Genomic DNA, 22,423 nt, shown 5'->3' on the forward strand with positions numbered 1-22,423 from the left:
TTATTGAGGTCTTATCAATGGGACTTCAGCCTTGGCATCACCTCTGGGTCTGGCTCCCACTGATGAGACCTCAATAAAGGTCAAAACTGGTCAGGGTAGTGACCCTTCCCATAATACATAGCATTATACATGTCCATAAGGAGATGTGCTTCGCATTATAGGATACTAAGGCAAGTTATGTGAAGTCATTAGTTTTTTTATACAAATTGCCCATTCCTGAAAATAGTTCAGGTGCAAACTTTGTTTGCTTACACTTGGATAAAGGATTAAACCAATAATATAAATTTTTGGCATCTTTAATTTACAGTATAACCAAGTGGAAAAGCTTCCAACAAAAAGTGAAATAGATTACATCCTAACCAACAGAATGAATAAAATCAAAGATGTAGGTGTCTTAAATAAATTCAATGCAGGGGAGCAACCATAGAATGCTAAGAGGAAGAATAAGTATAAATACAAGAGTAAAAAGAAGAAAACTTATACAAAAGAAAACAGATGACACCATAACAAATGAAATGCTTAAACAAAATAGAAAAATATAACAAATGGAAATAAATAAAAGGATATTGGAAGCAAAAGAAGAAAAAGATTCAAATACTCTACACCAAGATATTATAGATATAATTATAACAGCTTAAAGAAGATAAAAAAAACTGAAGAAAAATGGCAGAAACTAACAAAAGAAACTCTAAATCTAATAAAAAAAAAAGAATAAACATGAAAAAGAGAATAAGAAAAGAAATAAAAGAATATAATACAACAAAGAAACTATTGGGGAAAAAAAAAAGCATCAAAACTACCATGAGAAGACTAGATGAAGGAAAAGCATAAATAATCAATATTAAAGACAAAAAGGTAAATTGATCCAGGAAAGATCAAAAGTAATAGAAGAGTTGACGAATTTTACGGCGTAAAATTCCACTACGACGTAGAAGTATCATCAATATTGATAGAAAAATTAGAACAAGCCTTAAAAGAAATGCCACATAATAAAAGTCCAGGACCAGATAAAATTACAGCAGATATGATAAGACATGAAGGAAGAGAATTACTAAAAAAAAAAAAAAAAAAAAAGTTCAAATGCTTTTTTTTTAAATGCTTGACAGCAACTAAAATCCAGATGAGTGGAACAAAGCACAAACAGTCTTAATATACAAAAAAGGAGATCATACAGATCTAAAAAACTGCAGGCCAATCAGTCTGCTTTCCCATATGTATAAATTATTCACCAAAATATTAGCCAACAGGATTTGATACAATAGAAAGAACAGCAATAATAGAGGGACTAAATAACCAAGGTATTGAAAAACCATACATATAACTAATACAACATATATAGCAGAATGCAACAAGTAATATACAATTAAATAATCTAATAGCAAAAATTAAAATAGACAGAGGAGTAAGAAAAGGCGATACAATGTCACCAATAAGATTCAATGCTTGCCTACAAGAAATATTTAAAAATCTAAATTGGGGGAAAAAAAGCTATACAAATAAATGGCCAATATCTAAGCAATTTAAGATTTGCATATGACATTTACTATTTTCTAAAACACCTGAAGAACTAAAAGAAATTATTAAATAATTAAGTACAGAAACCAACAAGTATTATTATTATTATCATCATCGCGGGCAACTCCAAGGAGTCGACAGACACATCGAGGGAGGCCCCTAACATCATGTCAAGAGCAACTATTTGAAACTCACACAGTATCTATCATACCTCGCCTTGAACTCATTCAGAGTCATAGCACCCACAACAGACTCTGGCAACTTATTCCACTCATTCACCACTCTCCAAATAAAAAAACCTAGTTCTAACACCCCTGCTAACCACACTCTTGCCCAGCTTCCATGTATGGCTACTAGTCATCCCACCACTAATCCTATTCTCAAAAATATCTTCTGGATTAATCCTATAGAAACCCTTCAGTAATTTGAATGTCTCAATCATATCACCCCTTTTCCGCCTATCAAACAATTTTTGTAACCCACAAATCTTCAACCTGTTCTCATTCCACAGACCTGCTATTATCTTGGTCACTCGTCTCTGGATCCTCTCCACCTCCTCCCCATCAAGAAGAAACCCTGGCACTCATATCTGAGCACAGTAGTCTAGATGGGGTCTTATCAAGGCTTGATATAGAGGAACAATAACTTGTTTGTCTCTGCTTGTTAAAGTAGTTTTCAGCAACCAAGTGATTTGATGAGCTGATTTAGCCACTTTTGCAATGTTCCCCCTAAACTTCAATTCCCTATCCACCAACACTCCCAAATCTCTGGCCTCATCAATCTCCTGGAGTACAGTTCCACCAATGTGATATACTGCTGCTAATCTTTTCACTCCAAAATGCATAACCTTACACTTTGCCACATTAAAATGACATCCATTTTCCCTAGTCCAGTCCTCCAAACTATTCAAATTATCCCACAAAATTTTGACATCCTGTGCACTCACAATTGCTCTACCAGCTTTGCATCATCAGCAAACAAGTGAACACTTCCTCTCAGATCCTTTCCTATATCATTGATGAACAAATTGAAAAGCAGTGGTCCAAGAACAGAGCCCTGTGGCACTCCACTAGTCACAAGCCGTCTTTTACACTCCACTCCTGAATAAACCACTCTCTGGTATCTCTCCTTCAACCCCCCCCCCCCCATCCATCTCACCAACCCTATATCTATCCCCATCTGCTCCAGTTTACTGATTAGAGTAACATGTGGTATCCTGTCAAAGGCCTTGGCAAGGTCCAGTAGAATCACTGTAAACCCATTACCCTTATCCAGTTCAGCCGTCACTGTGTTATAAAACGTGAGCAAGTTACTGAGGCATGATCTACCCTTCACAAAACCATGTTGTCCCCCATACAGTATCCCATTTTCATCTATCCAGTCCTGTATTCTTCTCTTGACTAATTTCTCCAAGACCTTGACAACGATGCCTGATATGCTAATCGGTCAGTAATTTACAACATCAGTCCTGGAACCTCCTTTATGTAGTGGAACTATTTTCCCCTCTTTCCACCCTCTCGAGACTAACCCAGACCAGAGACTCAAATTAAACAAAATGGTCAAGGGTACTGACAGTTCTTTAGCCGCTTCATGTGCAACATGAGCTGGTATACCATCCAATCCCACAGATGTATTGACATTGAGGTTTTGCAATAGACTACTCACCTCCACTTCATTCACCACAATTCCCGTATAATCTATTGGTTCATTCAATTCTGCAATGTCACCACCTGGAAGATATATTCTTGCAAAATGCTCACTCAGTAATTCAACTATATCAGCTGAGTTGGTTACCTCCCTACCATCGGCATTCTTTAAAATCATTCTACCATATACATTTTTTCTTTTACTTGCAACATATCGAAAAAACTGTTTAGGATTCTTCTTAGCCTGCATGACCAATGTTCTTTCATAATCCTTTTTTGCTTTTCTTACCACACTCGTTACCCTTCTGGCCTGCACTTCATACTGTTCATGTGCCTGCAGGTCGCCTTTCTCCTTAAATTCCCTCCATAGTTGTTTCTTTTTTTGCAGCTCAAGCTTAATGGTGTTATTCATCCATTTAACCCCTACTTGATTTATTATTCGGACTCTAGGTATACAGTCAGCCATTGCTTCATGCAAACACTTCTTAACTACCTCCCATGCACTATCGACTTCTAGTCCTTGCAGTTGTACACGCCATGGCACTGAATCAATCAAACTCCTAAGCTTGTCATACTTTCCAGCCCGATAATTCCACAGGTACCTAGTCTTGGTTGTAAAATCTACACCTTTAGCCACCTCCCAAGTCAAGATCCTATGATCACTCTCACCTATTGGTGGCAATGTGGTCATATTTGTTACAGTCAAATTCTCAGATGCAATTACCAGGTCAAGCACTCTCTGACCCTTAGTATTTTCCATTACATGCTGTCGCAGATAGTTATCCCTTAATAACCGCATAAAATCCAATTCCTTCCTCCCATGCATTCTCTCCTCCTTCCAATCAATGTTACCATAGTTGAAATCTCCCATAATAATTACCCTCCTTCCACTCATTTCTTCTATTTGCTTATGCATACTATCTCCACCATCTATTCCATCACCTGGTCTATAGCAGCACCCAACTGTATATTTTGTTCTGCTAGTTTCAATCTCACACCAAACAGCCTCAAATGAGCTCTTTTCTCTATCCTGCAGTTCCACTTCTATTCTTCTTGGCTGTAGCTCATCAGCTATCATCAATAACACTCCATCCCCCATTTTATTCTCCCTGTCACTCCTGAACACACCATACCCCTCACATTCAATCCCACTAGCTGTATCAATCTCCTTTTTGGTTTTATATAGCTGTATGGTTTTATTATAAAAATATTGATAAAACTAAAATAATGTACAACAAAATACAAACTACAACCAAAAGATAGAAATAAAATGCCAGAGAAATAGAAAATGTAACTAAATTCAAATATCTAATTCAAATAATTAACATATTATACATATATATTAGAAGATGTGAGAAAGGTTTTTCTCATCAAATTTCTTTTGTCCCATTAGGAAAAAATTTCCTGATGGGGCAAAAAGCAACAAAAATGTTCAGTGGTTTTAAAATTTTTGCTATGTGTTCAGAAATGCCTTGCACATAAGGGATAGGAATGCGAGTTATTTCTTCTGGATTAGAAGAAGCAGAGATTCCATAACTGTTAAATGCTCTTGTAATGAAAGAATCATTAAAACCATTTGATAAGAAGGTAGATTTAATATGTTGTAATTCTTTCTGTAAAAGTTTGTCAGAAGAACATAACGAATATGCCTGATGTAACAAGGTCTTAACCATGCTACCGGCCAAGACATCTATAGACATGAAGGTTATCATGGATGTGAAGTGCATATTAAAATTGTAATACCATTGATATTACATTAAAATATATTGATGGATACAAAGCATATGAGGATGTATTTGATCCATAATGGCCAGTAAGGTGGTTAATAGTCCCAGGATTTTGACAGGATAGTGGTGAGAATCAGCATGGCTACAGTGGTCTGCATGAGTCTTCTTCCTAAAAACTGAAAACTGTATGCTGCCATCTGGTTGATGAAGAATATCTAAAAAGAAGGCTATCTGGTTATCTATTTCTTTTTTTCTAAGGTGAATTGGATCCTAGAATGAAGACAATTTATTTTAGAAAGAAACTGCTGTAACTCAGAGGAGGAGCCATTCCAAATTGCAAAAATTTCAACCACATATCTGTACCAATGAGTAGGTCTAGGAGAAATATTATCAACGAGAAGCTCTTCAAAGTGTTCCATGATGAAGATGGCAATGGCTGGAGAAATAGCACTGCCCACAGTTGTTCCTGCAATCTGTTGATATAAATTGTTTTGAAACATGAAATAACCAGAGTGTATAAAAGAAACAAAATAGTATAAGAACATCTGATGGAACTTCATTTTGAAATAATTCAATGGAGTCTTATAAAGGAATATTTGTAAACAATGATACAATATCTAAGTGGATCACAACATCGGAAGAGCCCAGATATTAAACAAGTTAGCTGGCCAGGAATATCCAGAATGCCCATATTGCTCAGACGTATTAAAATAGTGCAAATCCATGAGGATCCTCTTTTCAGATGTATTTGGGTTACACTACACACCAAACATGGCAGCAAAGCAAAAAATCCCAGTGATTAGTCCAGTAAACAGGAGATTAAAAAACATACAGACAAAAAAGAAAACATAAAAATAAAGAGCCAGTACCATCACTAAAAAGTCTTCTCCACCAGGAACATGCCCCCCCCACATGGAGTGATAAGTAAGAAGAAACTTGACTGAAATTTATAAAACTGCTAATGAATTGAACAAACTGAACTATTGAGCAAATTGATATATTAAGGATATGTTTTTGTCCAAAATCACCTAGAGGGAAATAACTTCCAGAGATATTGCTGCACATTTTGAATTCCACCAAAGTTTTAGGAAAGGAAGAAAACAAGTGTTGGTCTTAAAATTCAAGAAAACTATCTAGAGGGTATTAATTTAGTGTAACTGCATTAATATCCTCCAGTGGTTGGTGTATATTTGGAACAACCATTGGAGGATATTAATTATAAGTATATAAATGTTAATGCAGAATGAGCTTTGCATTCTACATCAACATTTGTGTAAGTACTAACTATGCATAAATATCATCAAAGTCCTCATATATACATTGGGGGGGGGGGGGTATTATAATAGTACTGCACGAAAGGAAGGTCATAACACTGTATTTACATTAACCTTAAAACATAAATATAAAAAAAATCAGTAACTATATATAGTGTTGAAAATATGTTTAGAGTAAATAATGATTAACCATTATGTTTATACATTAAGTAAAACATTTATCTTACCATTGAACCAGCAGTTTGATAGGATAATTCAGCTACTGTAACAGCTAGAAGAGCACAAGCATTTGTGATTAATTTTGAAGAATGATGTTGAGGATGCTAGAATATACAAAATAAAAAGCATTATTTTCTCTTGAGTAGTTCCATGTCCATAATAACAAGAATTGAGAAGTAATCTGGATATCATAAAAGCACATAATTTTTCCAAAAACACTGTTTCATATTTTTTTGAATAGATGAGGCATTTTTCTAAAAAAAAATCTCAAGTTAAAAATAAGACATTTTTACAACATTCTGTATAATTTATTCCATGTAAGCAACAACCACACTTCATCAAATAGCAAACTGTAAAATGCACTGTCTAATAATATAGTGTTTCTGCAGAGACCCATAAAAGTTGGTTTGTGCTTCTCACGTCCAGTTACAAAGTATCATGCAGCTATGTTACACAAATACCTTCATATAATTATATTTTAATATAACTCTTGATAAGAGATGAATTGTGCACTCCCAGGGTGGAGAATCTCAGTGGAAATATCACTAATGGCATTGAGAGTACATGGTGTGAGATGGATGTTTATAGGATAAGATATTTAGTGGGATGTTGTTACAGACCAGGGAATATAGATGGTGATGTTTAGGCAAATTAGTTTGGCAAGCATAAAGCAGGCAATCATTATGAGGGACATCAACTATAGTGATATGAACTGTGCAGAGGAGACAGCATGCAGTAATAAATGGAACTGAGTTTTTGGATTTCTTGAGGATCAAGAGTTCTGGATTTGGTCAGCATCAGATTGTGATTGAGATGGTATTCTTGTCCCCCTATTGGTGAGAGTGACCATGTAATCCTGACTTGGAGGATGAATAGGCATGGGGAGGTATCAAAACAGAAGGAAGTTATATGGAATTATAAGGAAGGTGACTATCATAGACTTAGAAATCAGCTTTCAACAGTGCAATGTATGAAAGAATTTAAATTAAGAGGGGTCATTAGAGAATGAGAGAACTTAAGAAAAATTTGTTGACAGTAATTATATACCTCGAGGGAAAAAGATAAAGCAATTGGGAGTCAAATGGATAACAAAAGAAATAAGGGGAAATAGCAGGGAAAAAAAAGATTATGGAAGGCATATAAAGAGAAAGGGGAGGGTAGTTGGATGAGGAATATAAGGCAGAGGTTAGTAAAGTGACTAGTATTATAAGGAGAGAAAAATTACAATATAAGAGGAAACTGGCACTGCAATCCAAGGAGAATCCCAAGGATTCCCCCACCCCCTACGTGGTGAGTTAAGAGAAAAAATGATAGTGGATGGATTATATTGCAGGATGGAGATGAGAATCAGGTGACCAAAGCAGATGACATAGTTGAGCTATTTAATGATCACTTTATTAGAGTATTCCATCCTAGTACTACAGGCTTTGTTCCTAGAAGGATAATGAATGGTGAAATGAATGAAGATGATGTATTCCAAATACTGAGTACACTAAGTGCCAATAACACAGGGGGGTACAAGATGGAACTTCGCTGCATATTTTAAGGGAATGTGTATTGGAACTGGCTGTGCAATTAACTTTGCTGTTTAATGAAAGTCTTGTAATGAGGGAGGATCCTAGAGAATGGGAGGAGGAGAAGATAATACAATTGCATAAGGTACTATCTTCCCCTCCTTCCATTCTCTAGGGAGAGAGAGAGAAAATGGATGGATGTATCAAATTATAGGCCTGTTAGTATTTTTTCTGTAGTTGTTAAGATTTCAGAGAAATTTGTAGATATCAGATAGATATCAGAACTCATATACAGAATTGGGCAGATGAGGGTGATCTTACTTATGCAGGCCAGCATGGATTTGTTAAAGGGCACTCTTGTTTTTAGTAATCTGGTTACCTTTTACAATAGAGTAACAAGAACAGTGGATGAAAGTAAGGGTGCACACTGCTTTTTTTTTTTTTTTTTTGGATTTTTCCAAGGCATTTGACAGGTGCCACATCACAAGTTGATTTTTAAGTTGCATCATATGGAGTTTGGAATAGCAGGTTAGTGGATTGGATTGGTGATTGACTCTCAGAGAGTTGTATATGGGGAAGCAGTATCAGGGTGTAGGAAGGTTATAAATGGAGTTCCACAGGGTTCAGTCCTGGGAACCATTGCTGTTCAATCTTTATGTCAATGATATTGTCACAGGACTACCAGGAAGATGTTTAGTTGTTTGCAGATGATGTGAAGCTTGGGAGGGTTATTAGCAATAGTGCTGATGTTTTGGCTCTACAAGAGGATTTGAATAGGCTGGAAGGATGGGCAAAGGCATGGGGATGTCAGTTTAATGCAACTAAATGTAAGGTTTTGAAATCTGGGATCCACAGAAGGAATGCTTCATACTCACTTGGTGGAGTAATAATGGAAGAAGTGGAGGAAGCAAAGGATCTTGAGGTGATTGTGGATAGAGATTTAAAGTTCTGGGGACATTTTCTGTGCTCAGATCTGTTCACAGCGATTTGAAGGGGATGAAATAACCTTGTAGAGGGTGCAGAGATGGATAATAAAAATGATGTCAGGACTGCAAAATGCTGATTAAAACAGTAACATTAAGCAAAATGGTAAGTAAGTTTTTTGCATGGAGAATGGTAGGAGCAAGGGATGCATTGCTTGAGAAGGTGGTAAACAAGCTGACTGTAGATGATTTTATAAAGTGATATGATAGACTATGTTCACTAGTGTTGAACTCCTGCAGTGATTCTTGTGATTCCATGGTATCAGAAAAATAATAATAATATAGCAATTTAATATTGTGAATAATAATGATTATGGTATTATTACTCTTATTATTATTACTACTACTTCTGTACGGGTGTAATACAGATGTATAGGAATCAGCTATACATTTAAACTCATTATAGTAAACTTATGGAGATCGTAGAGGAACAGTTTGTTATAGAATTTCCATTAAAACAGCATTATGCTTATGGCTATTTAAGGAGAGTCAAATAAAAAACATTCAGGGAAGTTTCACTATTAAAAATAGTATCAAGCCTTCCCTTATTGTGAATAAGAAGGTTTATATGGCTTTAGGGACAGTAAACAAGTTTCGCCACCAAGCGTGTGAGAATACCATCATAATTTATTAAAGACTAAAGTGACTTGTTTTGTCTTGGTGGAGGGCTACCAGATTATATAAACCACCCACAGTACTAAAGGTACAATAATTGTAAAAACTTCAGAAGGTAGAATTCAAAACCTAACTTTTCTGAGATCATCTACTTCATTCAGAAATCAAAAATGCATCACTTATTATAATCTCCACTTCAAATTAAATGCATTTCCAGTTAATTTTAATTCATTTTTAACCAAATCAATTCATCTTCTCAAGGAACACTCAGCTATATTGATATTTTGTTTCTCTCTCTACTTTAAAAACATCAATGCAATATACTCAGAGTATGCACAGTCTAGAATATCTGCCCTCCCCATTTTATTTTTTGACTGATAGCCTATAATCTTTTCTATTGTAAAATTTAGCACCCTACAGATACTTTTCTATATATTTTTTTTTTCATTTGGTAATCAAGTAAATTATAACAGACGAGAAATTATATTCATGTTTTAACCTCCCAACCGACCGGAACATATATACACGTCCAGCAATGGATGCACTTCATACCACCTGTTGAAAGAACATGGATAAGTATTGCAATTTGGCTGTTATGTCCATTAGAGAGTGGATTATCATATCAAGTAATGTATAATCTTTATAACAAATCTGTAGTTTTTGCACTTTTCTTGGTTTCCCCAAATCGCTCATTACAAATTGAAATAAACAGCTGTTATGTAAATATTTTCTGGCAGTTTAGATATTAGGTGACAGTTTTGAAGTAGCTATAGCATACTCTGCTATAGTTTATCATTCAAAGCATGTATAGGTGAGTGTGTCAAAAGTGAAATTTCATTTCCAAAATTTTCATAATAGAGTTAAAATTGAATTTCCCCTTTGATGGCTAGCCCCCCACCCCACCCAAAAAAAAAAAAAAAAAACTATCATTCACACACACACACAAAAAACTGCTAGCTAACATAGCTGTACCTTTTGTTTGAATTCGTTATTGTACCAGATAACTTTTAATTTTCCAATATCAAAATTAAATTGTGATTATTATAAATTAGCAAATTTTGTATATTTTCTCATTTATATTATTTCCTAATCATTATAAATCAGGAATATTGGGTAATTGGGGAAATTAATGTTTAAAAAACATTGTGATCCTACAAAAGCAATATCAGAATAAAATGTTTCGAATATCTGCTAATCAATCAGAAATTTGAAAAACAAAATAAATTTCTGCATGTATTCAGTAATATCTTCATTAACTTATAGCTTGTTACTCGAGCAGAAAGGAATATTATCGATTTTTTAGATACTTCACATGCACACTCGCCACATCTCAGAAATGAATATAATTCATTTCTGAGGTGTGGCAGCAAGTAGCAGCAACAGTGGCAGTGACATTCGGGCTTAAAAAAAAAAAAAGAAAGAAAGAAAGAAAAAGAAAGGTTGGGATCTTTGCCTTTCAAGTAGCTCTCTTACTCTACTGATGAAAAGGAGGGAAAATTTTCTAGCTCTGAAGATAGCAATTTTGCCTGTAATTTAGACATGTCTTCGTGCAGAAGATGGGTGATTGTCACTAAACACACACACACACACACACACACACCAGCTTGTCCACAATTTCCATTCATAGGTAAGCTAGGAATTACTGAAGACTTTGACACATCAACATTTTATGCTTCTTCCATATATTTTTAGATGATGATATTCTTTCCTTCATAGTGGAAGAGACTAGCCTTTATGCTGGCCAATAACATCAGCAAGTTGAGTATAGTCTGCATTCTTGCAATACACTTTGGAGCCCAATAGATAGATATCAACATGCTATTTGTTATTAATACAGTGAAAATTACAACAATTTTAGATTATTGCTATTCCCTACACTGAATACTGGGACTCGGAAAGAATAGAAAGTATGGTTGGAATAATCAAATAGCAAAGAAACAGTGTATATAGATTGATTAATATATATTGATTGATTTAGAATAATTATTTCATCTCTCAATGGGCAAAATGAAGTTACAGATTTCAGATACTGAAATGTGAAGTACACATGGTGAAAAGTATGAAATACAAAAGATTAAAGTAGATATTTATAATTCGATTACTATGGACAGTCATAGTGGCAGGGACGCGGTGACTGGAATATTTCAAAGTGAACATATAATCGAAATCAATTCCATATAGGACATGTCTCAGATAATTTCATCATATATGCGCAAGCTACAAAAAATACAATAACAATAATCTGTTCCATTTTTTGTTTTCAACATTTTCCAAGTCAAGAGGTCATAAAGGTTGCAACTCAGCTACCATAAAATTTGACAGTTTCAACAATATTATTGTCTCATTTCTTTTTCTCATGTGGGAAAAAAAATGGTAAAATGTCACTCTTATAATTCTACCAGATGTTCTGTTGGCAAAAATGTTTCATTTAAAAGTGAAACTGTGATTATTATAAATTAAGAAATTATTTTGACATAAATACTGCATCAGCCTGTAAAAGAAATATCATTATCTGTTGAGGATATCTGCTAATCAATAATTGAAAATGAAACAAAACATTCTTGACGTATTCTGCAATACAGCTTGAGGCACTTTAGTGCAATTTCTGGGAAAGTATTCTCTCTTTTCTTTCTCAATAGTGTGAGAGTAATCTCAGCCTTTTCCACCAGCTGAGAGGATTATTATTGAGTATTTCTAAGACAAATTATTTCAGAAATAGCAACTACAGCAGTAGAAGTAGTAATATTTAGAATTGTTTTAAAGAAAAAAATACCACTACTGAACTTTCTTTTTTGCAGCATGCATATAAATAATTTTACAAGGTGAAATATAGAAAAGTATTTCAAAAACTTAGACTAACTTCCGTGGACAGCTGATTTTAGATTGCAATGAAACAGTCCTGAATTAGAATTACCTGCTTCGATAGATACATTATTGCCTTACTTCTTTTGTTAAAATGATAAAATGAAGTAATAGATTTTGAATACTGTTTGTGAAACCTTTCAAACCAGTAGAAATTTAGACAGCAGTTCTGTAATTCAGTTCCAGGAGAGGAGAAGTAAAGGGGGGGGGGGCTGAAAATCTTCAAAATGAGCATAAATTTTGAATCAGTCTTTATAAGACATTTCTACATACTTCATACATTTTCAACATTTCTACAGTGGTTAAGCACTGGATATTATAGTAATGTGAATCCTACAAAAAAAAAAAAAAAACATCTGTTGCAATTTTAAGCAAAAGACAAAGGAGAAGAGTCCCTGCTGAAATAACAATGGATATAAATTTTTGATATTAAAAAACTCTCACAATCGGAAATCAAGATGCAATTTAACATCATTTGTCACTCATAAAAACAAACAAAAAAAAAAAATCACTTTTAAAACTGGAGTGTGATGGCATTTTGCAAGGAAAGAAAGCAAAAGGTCATATTTATTTCAATAAATGTTATTTAAAAATATAAATATTTACTATAACCATTTTCAATGCAAACAAACATTCGAAAATTGTGGCAAAAAAAAAAAGACTTCTATATTGTCAGTCAGATGAAAGAACATAAACTGTCTTGTTCCACTGAACTGATTTGAAGAAAAAAACAGCAAATTTACTACTACTAAATAAATTCATTACAAAGCATGATCACTTATCATTTCAGGATTGATTATTTATTTTCTCACATGTGAAATTCATTTTAATTTTTGGGAAGAGACACAATAAATAATTTGTGCAGCAAAAAGGGTCAAATATCGAATGACAGTAAAGGAAATTCCAAGTAACACAATACATATATAAAGTCAAGTGACAAGAAAGTCGCTCCATTCCAGCAAATCCGCTAATGGCTCTAATACATGATAAAGGGAAGAATGCCAATGATATTTTGATGAAATTTTTGGGAAGAGACACAATAAATAATTTGTGCAGCAAAAAGGGTCAAATATCGAATGACAATAAAGGAAATTCCAAGTAACACAATACACATATAAAGTCAAGTGACAAGAAAGTCGCTCCATTCTAGAAAATCTGCTAGTGGCTCTAATACATGATAAAGGGTAGAATGCCAATGATATTTTGATCCATGAAAAATGCTAGGGTGGTCTAGCTATTTCATCCACCGCAGCCATTGGGAGGCTAATCCTATACCTAAGAATTAGCAAACAAAGTGTGCATGTGAAGTATCTAAATTTAGATACACCATACAAACTCTGTTTGCTTATGCTTGGATGTAGCATTAAAACAAGAATATTATTTCTTGTCTATAATATTTTACTTGATTACCAAGTGAAAAAGTTTTCACAATTATCCCTGATCTGTGCAAGTCTCTTCTCTCATAAAATGCCTTTCTTTCCAATCTCACATCGTAAGGAACTACAAAGGAGTCAAATGAAATGACCTGTGAGATTTCTACTCCTCCTTTCCATGGTCTAATTAATGTTGCCACTCATCTGACCCTAATATCTGCTCTGAACAGGTCACAACAGAAATCATACACAATGGTATGAAAGCATTAATTCCCCATTCTACCCAAAATACTTATCCAATTTCCAAGCCTTGTTCAAAAGAAAGTGTATCAGAATAGTTGAAGAAAAAAATTCAGCTTACTGCAGGTGGCTTACATCAAGAACCCAGCTAAAACAAGAATATAATCTGGTCTGTTATAATTGGATCAACAACTTATCATGACCAAGTAACTTGGTTTCTTTGAAACTTATTTTTTATATTTAAATCTTGAAGGATTTAAACAAACTTTTTAAAATCTTAAATTTTGATTTTCTTAAGTCTAATTTTCCTAAAGATAAAAAAAAATGCTTTTAAAGATTTTAAATAGTAAAAACAAATCTGCACAAATTACTTTATATGATGTCACAAATTTTATGCCTACCTGTCTTAAAAGAGATTTTATTGGATGCACAACTATTGCAAGAAGGTGGTCAAGTACCTCTTTAAAACTACATGGGCCTGGGCGACAAGCTTCTCTCTAAAGAAAAACAAAATCATCAGTTTTATAATGTACTCAGAGGATGGAGGAAGAATATCATTATTTATTTAGTGAATTATGTCATGTACAAAGTGATAAGCAAATAAACAGGTGAAACTATAACACAAAAGAGAAATGTCACATTTTAACAGATTATAAATCCACAACAGAGAATCACTAACAAAATGGAGTAGGGAGTACTGTAAAAGAAATCAGATATGATAAAGGTGATATGAAACCTGAAGATAAAGATATTCTACATATGTAGAGTAATTACTTTTAAATATTGTTAAATCAAAAGAAGTGATGGAACAGTGGTAGTGATTTTTCAAGAGGAAATGGATTAAGCAAAAGTTCATGTCAATATACTAGAGGCAGAAAAGCCATCAAGAACGTGGATGTGGAAAGGCAGCTAGAGAGATGATATTCAAATAACCAGAAATGCTCAATGGAAGTTTAAAAGTTTTACAGAGGCTGTTACAGAAGCTGAATTTTGCACTGCACTGGATAATTCAGATGACATGGTCAGAAGATCAAATTCCAGATGCCTGGATTAGAGAACTCACATTGCCCATTTGTAAAAAAATAAAAATGAAATATGAGAATTATTGGGGAATTTCCCCACTGAATTGTCCAGTTAAGATGTCATATTTTAACAGATTATAAATCCACACCAGAGAATTACTAACAAAATGGAGCAGGGAGTACTGTAAAAGAAATCAGATATGATAAAGGTGATATGAAACCTGAAGATAAATTTATTATTTATTAAATATACTTTGAGAAAGGACTGAGAAAAATTGTGGAAGAGAGACTTAAAGAACAAGTTGAGTTCAGACCAAACAGAGGTCAGAATCAAATTTTCACTTTACAACAAATGTGAGAAATCATAAGAATACAGTAAGGATCTGTGTTTAAGTGTTGTAGATCCAGAAATGGAATATTATATGATACAGGAAAAAACTGTTCAAAACACTACAATTATATTGAGTAAATGGGATATTAAAGAAAAAGTAATCAAGAAAAAGTATCAAGTAACACATAAGTCTATATTTAAAGTTGCAAAAGTCAGCAATTAAAATTGAAGATATAGGACAATGGCTTGATGAAAAATCAGGTGCAAGACAAGGACACACGCTATCTGCACTCCGCATTATGAAAGAAAGTGGCATTAAATCCAACATCTACATTATTATTATTATTAAGAGAGACCTCCAGGAGTCACGGAACTCATTGAGGGAGGCCATACTATTTGCACAAGCTATCATACCAGTTCTTAATTCAAGAACCAGCAGGAATTGATTCATGTTACTTGCACACACAAAACATCCAATGATAATCCATTCCAATTCTTGTTTTTAGAGAAACTTGTGCCATACTTCTATATAATATATATATATATATAAATTCATGAAAACAGAAGGCCATCATCATCATCATCGTCGTCATCATCAAATTCCTGACATGTACACTCAAGGGGGGGTGTACAGGATATGATAGTACTACATGAAAAATTTACATCATTACTAACTTCCTATCTACAATTTTCCTCCAAATCAGTTATTACTTGTCAAGACTCCAATATTATCATTATCAGATCTTATATTTCTATCGTCTAAGGCATATTATACCATATCAATCCACCTATATCTTGGTCTTCCTCTGGGTCGTTTTCCTGCCAACCTGGCAGAGAACACTTGTTTTGCTAATCTTTCCTTGCCCATTCTGTTTAAGTGACCATACCACCAGAGATTAGCTCTGTTAATGCATTCCTGGATGTTGACAATGTCAAGTTCTTTCCTAATATCCTCGTTTTTAATATGATATTGCCATTGATGTCATCTGTTCATGCCTATAATCTTTCTCAGGACTCTCATATCTGCAGTCTCTAGTCTTTGGTCAGGTGTTTTACTTCTGACCCAGCACTCAGATCCATAAGTTAAAACTGGTTTGAACATAGTATTGTATACAGCTAATTTAGTGTTCTGACTAATTTCTCTCTTATTCCATATAAATTTATTCAATTGACTTCCTACCATACCAGCTTTGTTGATTCTGTTGTCTATTTCCATATTTAATTTACCATCTTCAGTAAAAATCGTGCATAAGTAGCTGAAATGTTTTACTTGTTCCACAGGTTCCCCGTTCACAACATAGTTGACATTTTCAACGATTCTACCTATTTTCATTTTCTTTGTCTTTTTAATGCTGACCTTCATACCATATCTATTACAACAGTTATTCAATTTAGTCAGGGAATCTTGCAAACTTGTAGCGGATTTATTCAGAAGTATAACATCGTCCGCATAAAGCAAAGAGCTGACATTAACATCTCCAATTCTGATATCATGTTTAATACCACTTTCGTTCATAATGTGATCCATATAGATAATGAATAACAGAGGGACTAATGTACATCCTTGTCTCACACCAAATTTAACATTAAACCATCTTCCTGTATATCCTTCAATTCTAACTGCCGACTTACAAATCAAATACAGACTAAGTATTGCTTGATATAATGCCTCATTGACACCATATAACTGTAGCGTATTGAATAGCTTCTCTCTTGGCACCTTGTCATATGCCTTTTCCAGATTGACAAAACGTAAATACAGATCTTTGTTATATTCCCATGCTTTCTCGACTATTTGTCGTAAAGTGAAGATCTGATCCTGACAGCTTCCATTTGGCCTGAATCAAGCTTGTTCTTCATCAAGCTTTTCTTCCACAATTCTTCTCAACCGTTTCTCAAGTATGCTTGCATAGATCTTGCGAGGAACACTCAGTAGGGAAATACCTCTGTAATTCTCACATTCAGTTTTATTTCTCTTTTTATATATGTATATATATATATATATATGGGCACTATTAGAGCTCTACTCCAATCATCGGGAATTCGTTCCTCTGTCCAGGCTTTCTGAATTATGTAGTGCAGCCACTGTAAGACTTTTATACCACCATATTTCAGCATTTGCTCGAATATCATCTACTCCTGCTGCCTTTCCACATTTCAAGCCTTTGATGGCTTTTTCTACTTCAAGTATGGATATGTATTCCTGACTGTATGCCTGTTGAGTGTTTTTTACCACTGTGCTATCACTGCTTGTTTCATTTAGCAATTCTTCGAAGTAATTACTCCATACTTTAAGGATATCCTTGTCTTCTGTTTTCATGTCACCTTTATCATCTTAAACTCCTTTTACAGCACTCTTTCCTTCATTTCTAAGCTTCTTCAACAACCTCCAGAATATAATAAATTTAGTTTAATCCTTTATCAAGGTGTGTGCAAACAAAGTTTGCACCTGAAAGTATCTTCAGGACTGGGGTAAAGTGGTACAACACTGGGCAACTCGTTGCAAAGGTGGAACAAGCTAACATCACTCCTATCTCAGTATCTCCCATAATGCAAAACACATCTCCTTGTGGATATGTCTAATGTTATGCATTAAGGCCTTCCCTTAAAGGCCCTTCCCTTAATGCATAACATTAGACATATCCGCAAGGAGATGTGTTTTGCATTATGGGAGATACTGAGATAGGAGTGTTGGTAGCTTGCTCCACCTTTGCAAGGAGTCGCCCGGTGTTATACCACTTTACCCCAGTCCTGAAGATACTTTCAGGCGCAAACTTTGTTTGCACACACTTGGATAAAGGATTAAACTAAATTTATTATAGTCTGACCAATTGAAAAATAAACTTTCAACCTCCAGAATATCTTACCACCTTCTATTTATTTATTTTCTATGTTCTTGCCAAAGTCCTCCCATGACTTTTGTTTAGCTAGTTTTACATAGTGTTTCGCTTTCTTACATTTGTCTCTGTAGTCTCTAAGATTAAAAGCTGGCTTATTTAGCAGGAACGTTTGATAAAATTTCTTCTTTTCCTTCACTGCCTCTTTAACTTCCTGTGTCCACCATGGATTTTTCTATCCTTGCAGACAACCTCACCACATGCCTCTCTGGCTGAATCAATCAGGGTTTTCTTCAAGTCTTGCCACTGAATCCCCAAGGTTTGATTCCTGTTCTCAAACTCTTTCATTTTTTTGAAAACAGAAGGTAAAAGTATTATTTATTAAATATACTACCAACCACTGAGTGGTTGGAGGAACATGACAACAAATTTTCTTCATTGCCTTGAACCTCAAACTCCCCTGACTGTAATACAATTGAATATGTGTGGAATATGTAGAATGGGGTGTAAGAACTGATCCTCCTCCACAGAATGAGTACAAACAGATGGAGTTGTGGCAGCAGACATGGGTTATGCATGGAGGTTGTTTGACATCTTGAATCTGTTCCTAGGCATCTGTGAGTCATGATTGGACAGAGAGGTGGACCAAAGTGTTATTAGGTGAAAATTCCTATTGCAAAGCTAACTCAGTAATATCCAACTGTCAAGGTTTCTTAAAAAACCATCCTAAAACAAAATTCTCTGGTCTGTGTTCTTAAACTCTCTCTCTCTCTCTCGGCTGGCAATCACTCACCAACCCTCTTGGTGAGCAAACACACTTGTTTAACTAAGCGGCAAGGAAGAAGTCAGTAATGGCTGACACAGTGTCATTAGTGAAAAGAGAATGTCCTTACAATGAATGACAGATATCACAATGCTTAACAATTATGAATTACAATAAAGAACCACTGAAACTACTGCAATTATCAGAGATCTGGTAAGTATACATATCTGAAATACTTTACATTTTATTTTAACATAAATATCAATTTTTTATCAGGCATATTGCAAGTGACAATTATATCTAGTTACAAAACCAAAACTAATAAAATACTAACACAGAGAAACAACTATAAAAAATTTCATAATTATAAATTATGACTATTTTTACAGTTCTATTACATAAAGGTGTCTCCAAGACTGAAGTAGCAAATTACAGACCAATTAGTATCTCAGGAATGTTGGTTAAAGTATTGGAAAAGTTGGTTAAAGGTAAAATACGGGAACAGATAGACAGGAATATGATACTCTGTATGTGCCAGAAAGGCTTCATAAGTAATTCATTTACATTTTATAATACATAACTAGATAAAGGAAATGGTTACACCATGATAATGAGAAAGCATTTAACAGAATACAACATGGAAAATTATTATGTTGGAAGTTTTCCCACTTGGTTATACTATAAATTAAAAATACCAAGAAATCATATTCTTGGTTTAATCCTTCATCCAAATGTAAGCAAACAAAGTTTGCACCTGAAGTAATTTCAAGACTGGGTAACTCATATATAGAAGCTAATGACTTCACATCACTTGCCTTAGTATCCCATAATGCAAAGCACATTCTTACAGACATGTGTATAATGCTATACATCATAGGAAAGGTCACTACCCAGACCAGTTTTTGACCTTCATTGAGGTTTCATCAGTGGGAGCCAGACCCAGAAGTGAAACCAAGGTTGAAGTAATGCAGAAGTCATATTTTCCTATATGAGTAGCCAAAAGGTGTCACACCTTTTGAAGAAGTAATTTCAGGACTGGGCAACTCGTATATAAAAGCTAGACTTCACATCACTTATCTTAGTATCCCATAATGCAAAGCATATATCCTCATGGACATGTCTAATGCTATGCATTACGGGAAGAGTCACTAGAAGGGATTATAACCAGATTGGTTATTTCAGCCCAGTCCTGAATCTTTGTGCAAACTTTGTTTGCTTACACTTAGATAAAGGATTAAATCAAGAATATAATTTCTTGGCATCTTTAATTTATAGTATAACCAAGTGCAAAATTTTCCAACATCTATCTCTAATCCAGAGTATTTTAATAATAAGGTGCGACACCTTTTGGCTACTAATATATGAAAATATGACTTCTACATTACTTCAAACTTGGTATTATTTCTGGGTCTGGCTCCCACTGATGAGACCTCAATAAAAGTTAAACCTGGTCTGTGTAGTGACCCTTCCCATAATGCAGAGCATTGTGTATGTCTGTAAGAATATGTGCTTAGCATTATGGGATACTACGGCAAGTGATGTGAAGTCATTAGTTTCTATATAAGAGTTGCCCACTCCTGAAATTACTTCAGGTGCAAACTTTGTTTGCTTACACCTGATAAAGGATTAAACCAAGAATATAATTTCTTGAAAACTATTATATAAGTTGGAGCAAACTGGAATGGATATGAGGTTGGTGGCATGCATTGCGGATGACTGACAGACAGCCATCAGAGGGCAGTGTATGGAGTGGAAATAAAGCAAATGAGGTTGACTAGTGAAATGCCCCAGGGCACTCCACTAGGACCAGTACTCTTTAATTTGTATATTAATGACATAGTGAAAGGTTTAAGGGAGTGGGTATTCAGTTATTCAGAGGGGCAATAGTTGATAAACGTACCCTTACTGTACAATACATATAGTGAGCAAGTTTTTAAAAATATTTCAGAACTGAAGGGTGTACAAGTCAGAGGTAGGAACTTCAACAACTTCAGGTATGCAGATGACACAGTTCTTATAGCTGAATCTGAAGATGATCTTCAAAACTTAATCACAGAAATTTACAACAGAAGCTTTGACATGGGACTAACTATTAACCTAAAGAAAACAAAGTGCATGATTATATCAAAAGAACCAATAAATAAGAAACTGAACATAACTGTTATCAAAAAGAAAATTGAACAGGTTCAGTCTTTTATATATTTGGGACAAATGTTTACAGACAGAGGAAATTCCCTTAAAGAAATAAAAAGAAGAATAGAGATAGCAAGAAAAGCCTTTACTGATATGAAAACTATTCTAACATCCAGAGAAATTAATATAGACACAAGAAAAAGATTAATAAAATGCTATATCTGGTCAAGCCTTCTCTACAACAGTGAAACTTGGACTCTAAATAAAGAAGCAGAGAAAAAATTAGAAGCTTTCGAAATGTGGACCATCAGAAGAATGTTGAAAATACCATGGTCAGAGAAAATGAAAAACAAAGATGTTTTAAAGAAAGCAAAAATGAAAAGAACATTAATGAAAATAATTCAAGAGCGAAAACTTAAATATTTTGGACATCCAACCAGACAAGAAGGCATTCAGAAATTAATATTAGAAGGGAAATTGGATGGAAAAAGAGGGAGAGGTAGACCCAGGAGAATGTGGTTCGAAGACATTAAGGACTGGACTGGCTTGAATTACCAAAAATATTCCAGAGCAGCAAAAGAAAGAAAAAAGGTTCCGTGATATGGTTGCCAACCTCCTTCTAGGAGATGACACCTGAAGAAGAAGAGATGGATGATGGTGTGATTGTTTGTGTAAATATCTCACTGTACATGTGGGAGATATTTACATTCTCTATCATTCTTATCTTTATCGTTCCTTATCATTCTCTATAAACTGAGAATGATAAGGAACCTTTTGGAAGACGTGTGATTAGTCTTCCAAGTCAGAGAGGTTGTTCCTGGAATCAACAGAAGCCTTGAAACATACTCCAAACCTCAACAAGTATGGCTGTATAAATCTGCCAAAGATTTGGGAGACAGTCATCCTAAGACCAAATTAATACCTACTTTCTCTCTCTCATTGTCCCCCCCCCCCCCATTTAGATGGCGCCTAATTAGGACTTTAGTACTTGTGTTGCACACTACAATTGCTCATACTAGTCCCACTGTTACCTCTTACACCAGATTGTGGTCTCGCTACTGTAACAAACTTTGTTTGTGTGCTGTGAAGATGCTGGATAGAATACCAGCAAAATATTAGCAATTAAGTCAATAAATAGTTATTTTCTTATCAATCTGTGTTCACATCTATACCATTAAAATCCAATGAACATTTGTAATATACATTTTAATGGAGAATGTGTACTGAACGTATTTAAAAAACTTTTACGGCTTACGAATGTAAAATGATATATAAATTTTATTCAAAAACTCAAATATATTTCATCCAACATCATCAGGAAGACAAACTGGTAACAACATTCAAAACATGAATCATAAGAATCAGTCAT

At 34.5% G+C, this 22,423-nt stretch overlaps 1 protein-coding gene across 1 annotated transcript in view; it reads right to left on the reverse strand.

Moving 5' to 3' along the window:
- The window catches only part of hiw (MYC binding protein highwire), a 1,014,282-nt gene that overhangs the window by 658,672 nt on the left and 333,187 nt on the right, over window positions 1-22,423 (reverse strand). The window contains exons 33-34 of the mRNA XM_090402616.1: window positions 14,370-14,465; window positions 6,390-6,485 (exon numbers count right to left, since the gene is read on the reverse strand). Of these exons, the coding sequence (XP_090258742.1) occupies window positions 6,390-6,485; window positions 14,370-14,465 (192 nt within the window). The remainder of the gene's footprint in view (window positions 1-6,389; window positions 6,486-14,369; window positions 14,466-22,423) is intronic.

The sequence above is a fragment of the Typopeltis vanoorti genome, chromosome 13 (assembly GCF_054136105.1).
Source record: "Typopeltis vanoorti isolate ZY-2024b chromosome 13, IOZ_Tvanoo_1.0, whole genome shotgun sequence".
In the NCBI taxonomy this organism is placed as follows: domain Eukaryota; kingdom Metazoa; phylum Arthropoda; class Arachnida; order Uropygi; family Thelyphonidae; genus Typopeltis; species Typopeltis vanoorti.